Source organism: Papaver somniferum, chromosome 4 (assembly GCF_003573695.1).
Source record: "Papaver somniferum cultivar HN1 chromosome 4, ASM357369v1, whole genome shotgun sequence".
Taxonomy (NCBI): domain Eukaryota; kingdom Viridiplantae; phylum Streptophyta; class Magnoliopsida; order Ranunculales; family Papaveraceae; genus Papaver; species Papaver somniferum.
In genome coordinates this window covers 48,929,585-48,936,896 of record NC_039361.1, presented here as the reverse complement: position 1 = coordinate 48,936,896, position 7,312 = coordinate 48,929,585, and the positions used below count along the sequence as shown (strand labels likewise).

The 7,312-nt window shown below is 36.1% G+C and overlaps 1 protein-coding gene across 1 annotated transcript; it reads left to right on the top strand.

Annotated features, from left to right (window-relative positions):
• The first annotated feature begins 290 nt into the window (after window positions 1-290).
• LOC113275408 (alpha-protein kinase 1-like) lies at window positions 291-2,959 on the top strand. The gene is made up of 2 exons (XM_026524899.1): window positions 291-1,570; window positions 1,722-2,959. The coding sequence occupies exons 1-2, from the start codon at window positions 381-383 to the stop codon at window positions 2,593-2,595; spliced, it is 2,064 nt and encodes a 687-aa protein (XP_026380684.1). The 5' UTR covers window positions 291-380; the 3' UTR covers window positions 2,596-2,959.
• Window positions 2,960-7,312: the final 4,353 nt, after the last annotated feature.

Here is a 7,312-nt window from a genome sequence, read left to right as displayed (position 1 = left end):
ATAATTAAGGTTAGAAATTAATTCAGACACATAATTTCAAAATAACTCCCAAAAACAAAAAGGTTAAATTTATGTGAGGTAAAATGTTTTTGGTTTTGATTTCTAAAGTTGATTATAATATCAAAACACCTGGATGCATTCCAGAAATTAATATGTGATTTAAGAGTCTTGGATATTTTAAAAAATCTGGAAGGACCCAACTGTAATTTTAAGCAAAAGGAGAAACGAGTAAGAAAAAGAGAAGAAAAATGCAAGAAGCTAGATTTTAGAAGCGTATAAAGAGCATCAACCTAGTAATAATCCACTCCCCTTTTTTTTAATTTCAGTTTACTCTCTTGTGTGTGGAGTTTCTTCTCCACCTCCACCCACCATCAAACAAAATGGATCCATCACTGCCACCACCACCACCCTCACCAATCTCCACAACAACAACAACCACTACAAACAACCACCAGGGTGGCGGCGGCGGTAGTGGTTACACAGACTCAATAGGCTCATCACCTCGTTCAAGAAACAACGATTCATGGGAAAATGAACAGCAATTACCACAAGTCATCCCAAATTCAAAACTCCGTCTCATGTGTAGTTACGGAGGTCATATAATCCCGCGGCCGCATGATAAATCTCTGTGTTATATCGGTGGTGATACTCGTATTGTGGTTGTGGATCGTCATTCATCACTTGTTTCACTTTCGTCGAAAATCTCACGAACTTTACTAAACGGTCGTTCTTTTACATTGAAATATCAATTACCAAATGAAGATTTGGATTCACTGATTTCAGTATCGACTGATGAAGATCTTGAGAATATGATCGAGGAATATGATCGTACTTCGGCTGCTTCAGTGAAAACATCGAGGATTCGTTTGTTTTTGTTCTTTTCAAAACCTGAAACGGCTGCTTCTATGGGTTCATTACTTGATGATTCTAAATCTGAATCTTGGTTTGTTGATGCTTTGAATGGTTCTGGGAATTTACCTAGAGGATTATCTGCTGATTCTGCTTCTGTTAATTGTTTGTTAGGTTTGGATGATGTTGTTCGTATTCAAGATCATAATCGTAATCAACATGTGGAAATGAATAATCAGAATGATTTATCATTGGGGAATTTGAACAAACAGATGAAGGGGGGTAATGTTCAAGATGTTCAGTCAATACCTGATTCACCTATGATGGAAACTAATTCATCATTTGGGTCTACTACTTCTTCACCTTCAATGTCTAATTTGCCTCCAATTAGGGTTCATGTTGAAGATCAGAAAGTTGCTGGATTAGAAGATCATTTTCAACATATGAATATTGCTCCTCCTCAACATAAACAGGATGATGGAGGTTTTGCGTTGCTTTCATCTCCTCCTCCACTTCCTACTACCATTACTGTCTCTGCTGGAGTTCATTCTGGTACTGTTAATGCTTCTGGTGTTGTTAATGAAAACAGCCATAATCGGGTTTACTCTGATGATGAGAGATCTGAGTATGGGTTTCGAAAACCACCTCAGCCTCCACAACCTCAATTGCAGCAGAAAACTAGTGGTGGTGTTGATTTACCCTCCCCTGATGGGACTGCAAGGTACTAAAAATTTCTTTTTAAAATGTTAATTCTCATTCAGGAAATTATCTTAGAATTTGCAGAAAACACAAAATTGCTTCAATTTTGATTTTGCCTAGTTAAATTTGAATTTTGAGTTCTGAAATACATATTTGGATTGTTAATTTTACAGAGACAATAGTATTCCAAACATGATGGCTAGACCAAAACAAGTTTATTATCAAGAACAAGTTGCCCAACAAGTTCCACCAAGTGATAGCAGAATTGCTGTTGATCCAAAAAGAGATGTTTCAGATCTAAATTATCGAATCCAGATGCAGCAACAGCAGCAGCAGGAACAACAACACATTCGGGAATCGGGGTATGCTTTACCTCCACAACAATTGGATCAACAACAGCAACAGCACCAGTTTATCTCTGCAACTGGCACACATTACATCCAACAACATGGAGCAGGACAGGTACCAATTTCATCACCTTACTATCACCCAATGTATGTTCCACAAAAACCGCAACAACATCTCCATCAAATGGATCAACAAATTCCTATGTATTATGTCCCCGTTCATCAAACTCAATCTTATAGCATGTCTATGCAACCAAATATGAGTGAAACATCTAAAATCTCTTCAAATCGACCTCCTACACCTCCAACTCCTACTATGGTCTCTACATCTGTAGCCCCACAAAATCCTGGCTATCCCCCTCGGTCTGCTCCTCCTAAACAACCCGAAATGGCATCAACTGTTTATAGAACAACTGCACCAGGGCAAGTTGGAGGTCAACAGATGATGCACACAGCTACAGATCAGCATCAACAGCCGCATTATGTTAGTTACCATCCAATGCATCACCCATCTCAATCTATTCAAGCTCCTAATACTGGTAATTATGCTTATGAGTACTCGGATCCTAATCATGCTCAAATATATTATACTCAGCCTTTGACTTCCCATTACCAAACAATGAGTGTGGCTCAAGCAGTAGCAGCAGTTTCTGACGCTACTTCGCAGATAGCCACAGATCAAAACACTAATAAGCAGTAGCATATTATCAAAAACAAAGGAATCAATTTTGAGATGGAATTAGTTTGTGAGTGAAGAGGTTGTCGTATCTTGTTTGGTAATGTTCTTTTTTTTTTCTTTTCTTTTTTTCCTGTTGCGAGTGTGTTAAAATATTTGGTATTGATTTGTGTTAGTCTGTCTTGTTTGATAGAGTAAAAAAAATAAGGAACTTAGGTTCCTATATTTGTATCATTTTTTTCTTTTTATGTCACTGTTGCTGAACTTGGTAAAGGAAATGAAGCTAAGAGATCTATATAGTATATTGTTCTAGTAAATTAGTTCCTGTTGTTATGTCTGTCCAATGTAATTAGTCATGCTAAATATATATACATCAAGCTTTGAAATATATATACTTCTTTGGTTCAGTATTCTATTCTTACTGCATTCTGTACAGAGATTGAATGAGCATTGCCTCATATTTATATCAAGCGATGAATGTTAGTGTGGATTGCTAGTAGAAACCCATAATGGAGCTGACCATGGTTCTCCATGACAGTGTACTTGGCGTTCTATTGTTTTAAAGTCAGTCATCGGTTCTACAAGCAGCATATGTTTGAGCCTGGAAGTGTTGGGAGGTCAGCTTCTATTGTTTTCAAGTCAGCCGTTGGTTCTAAAAGCAGCATAGGTTTAAGCCTGGAACGGTTGGGAGGTCAGGTTCGTCCTGGTAAACAGGTGACTGGGAGGTTGATATTGAATTTAGCAGAAGGGGTTCAGTGATGGATGATTTTGAAGTTATTTTGGGTAATACATATTCGTCAAAAAGGGTTTAAGATATTCAGGAGTAAAATTCTGGTGAGGTCAAACACCGACTGATGAGAAGACCAGAGTTGACTATCCAGTATCATCATGCTGAATCTTTATCATCTCATGTGGCTATCAGGTGGCTCCTTAAACCTGGTAAACAGCTTACACTTATATTTTATAGGATGATTAAAGTCGCTTTAATCTTTAAGAATAGAATCAATACTTCCATAATAAATAGAAGAAGAATGAAGGTTTTGGCTCTTCGGAGTAATCGAATGGGTGCACCTAGAAAAAGACCTCGAGATGAGAAAAAGATATCCAGATAGATTCTCATGATGATGCATCTTTGACACGGTTTCTTGGTGTCAGCAGCATCATGCGTTCATGTTCTTCTCTTTTTATTTCTAGTTTCCGACCCCTCCTTAACTGCGTGCAAATTTAAAGCTCTCTCCCACAGAAACAGTAGTACTGCACTACAGTCATTCCAGGCAGACTGAACAAGAAAAGGAACTGTTTTATTTTTCTTTTCTGTTTCGAACTTTTTATTGGGGCCATTACTGCCGGGTGAATTTTCCATTTACCACTAGCATTGCATCATATGCCTTGAAAGCTGAAGCAGATGCGCAGTAAAATCACATATAACAAACCCAGCAATATGTTCCTGGAATCAGATGTTTCTCAGATCGGATTGTTGAATATATCTACGACTTAGAATTCAAAACTTCGTAGAACCTCGGAGATTACTGATGCACCAGGGGAAAAAATCTCCTGCACGACTACTAGGATTCTGATTTCGAAACCGATAAATTAGTATTACAAGGGATGAATGTACAAACAACAGCTAACCAACAACTGGAGTACTGGACCAAGAGCTCATACGTTCTAATAAAGGAAGTGATTCTTCTTGCTTCTGGCGATGATGGTACGTATAGTTCAGTTTTAAATTCCCACAACGTTCGCCTCAACTTTAGGTCAAAAAAGTATGGACCTGCATGTACAGAAATCAAACTGTCTGTTGAAATCAATTAACAAGTATATATTCTAGTACGTACATATGAATACTTAGTTGGATCATCATGGATTGTTGTTCATATTACACAGTAACCTATGTACGTAACTTCAATTTCTGTTTACAGATTACAACACTGAATTCACGTACACCTTTAGTTTTCCAATCTTTTACTTCAAAATTATTTTGGGACTGGAAAATTTGGCATTGAAGCAAAGAACATGTGAAACTACTGTGAGTATACACGTGCATGCACCCCTAAATTGGCCTCCTAGATCTGTGGTTCATAGAACATTTTTTTCTTTTTGATAATAAAACTTTTTATTAATAGAAAATTAAAATATTGACAAAAGTTGTGTAGATCGAGTGCCTTCAGAGGCTCGGGAACTCAGACTATCCAACTTAAAACATCCAACAACATACATGTTGGATTTGAATTGACCCTAGAAGCCAATGCAAAGGCAGTCTGATTTGCTTTTTCCCCATAATACCATAAGATTTAAGTTTTTTCCTTCCACAATCATGCTGGTAGTGACAAGTTTTTCATGAATGTCTCTAATTCTAGATCTTGCCTTCCAATCTAGATGACAGTACTGTCTTTTGATTGCTTTGATGGTGTTGATGCAGCTTCCTTCAATTTCAACGGCTATGGTATCCAACTGATAGGACCATGTTGTTGCTTCCAATGCCGCCTGCACCTCCACTTCATCATGACTTTGCGCCCTGTAACAGGGGTGTATTGGATCAAAATTTATCTAGATAAAATTAGATATTAGTTTTACACGAATTTAGTGGATTTATAATGTTTGTTATCGAATCTTTAAGATTCTTATAAATATATGATTCTGGATTATAATGGATTATCTTATGAGTAGTTTGCTTTTTAAAAATTGAAGTATATTACCAATTAGTAATAATATATTTGAAAAAATCAAGGTCATCATGATTCCCTTAAAAAAAACCGAAAATGGAGGTGGTGGTTGGTGTGTGTGGTGTGGTGATGGTGGGCGTGGCATGGGCGTAGGCTAGTTTGGCATTGCTGTGAGTTTTAGAAAAGTGCTTTTCTGTTGTGCTTTGATGTGCGTTGTTGTGTTGTACTGTGGAAATAAATCGGCATAATTTAAAAAACACTGTGAAATTAACAAACTGTAAATTTTGTTTGGTAAACTTGTATTTTAAAGTGTTGGTGACGTAGTTAATGACAAAAATAGACTTATTTCAAAAATTAGTTTTAAATACACTTTAATTATAATAAATTATATTTTTAATTCTAAATATAAGTAATTTTTATTTTATTTATTTCTTATTATTTAATAAAAAAATATAATTATGTTTGCTTAGAAAAATATTATTATATTGTAATTATTATTTATTATTTTAAAATAAAAAATAAAAAATAGAGAAATAAAATAGAAGTTAAAAATAAAATGATAAGTGTACAATATTCAAGGGTAAAACTTGTCTTTATAATAAAATAACAGGGCTAAAATAGAGAATCAATTAAATCAATTTATGTGGGTCCACAACTTCTGTTTTTCCAGCTTTTAAAAGCTAGTGCTGAGTAGCTTTTAAAAGCAGGCATAAAATAAAAGTGCTTCTCTCTGAAAGCACTTTGAAAAAAATTTATCAAACACAATTTTTGGTAAAAGTTTGTTACAAAGTGCTTTTGGTCGAAAAAAAAGTAATCCCAAACGAGGCTATATGATTCTGGATTATCTTAGGAGTATTTTGCTTTCTAAAAATTGAAGTATATTACCAATTAGTAATATATTTGAAAACATCAAGGTCATCATGATTCCCTTAAAAAAAAACCACAAGTGGAGGTGGTGGTGGTTTGTGTTTGTGGTGTAGTGGCGGTGATGGTGGGCGTATGCAGTGGTGGATGGTGTGTGGCGGTGATGGTGGTGGAAGTAATGGTTGGTGATGGAGGCGGTGGTCGATGGTGGTGGTTGTGTTGGTGTTGGTTTGTGGTGTGTGTTGGTGGTGGAAAAACATAGCATGTTGTGATAAGAAAAAAATTGTCTATAAGAATCCATAAAACTCTTGTGGTTTGGGTTGAGATTGATATGAGTTAATAACATACATATTTTACCTATAAATATCCATAAGAATCCATATATATCTTGTCCCTTTAACTATCCTAAGAAATCTTAAATAAATTGAATACTTAGGATATTTGTGGAATCTAAAACAATCCAAATTGAATACCATGTATATTTAATGATTCTTTACATATCCTAATTGAATACCTAGGAGTTTTTAGGATTGTTAAATATCCATATTAATCCTAATTCAATACACCCCTGTTAGAATTAAGGCAATGATTCCAACTTGTGTTTATCAAATTTGCCAGCAGAGTTAAGTTTCTGGATCTCAGAGGGGGGCTTATCTAAATGAGTCTAGTTTGTGCGAAAGTGTAGTTCTAGCATTGTCTAGAGGTCGCTTTCGGCTAGCATGAGCTTTCCAGTCCATTTCGGCTTGGGAGCAGACGTCTTTCGGACTCAGGTTGATTCCTCTAAAAACTTTGCCACATCTTGCTTTCTAAATGTACCAGATGACAGTGGCACGTTTAGGACTCCACTGTCCTAGGAAGCTGTTCCAATCTGCAGGGTCAGTATGCCATTGGAGAATCCAATTCTTCACGGATGAAGGAAATAAATTAGGTGGAAAAGGATTGCTATCGGAGTCTTAACTAAAGGAAACGTGAATAATATATCTTCCACAAACTCATTTTGCTGGGAACATAGAGCACAAGTGTTTGAAGCATCCATGAACTGTCCAAGTCTACTATTGGTAGGAATCATACATCGTAGGCATTTGAAAACAAATAATTTGACTCTAAGGGATGCCTGTATACTCTATATATTTTCACATTGACCAGGTCCATTGTAATCAAATCTCTGACTATAAGAGCAAGGGTTATGGTAGTGTCATCCTTTCAAATGA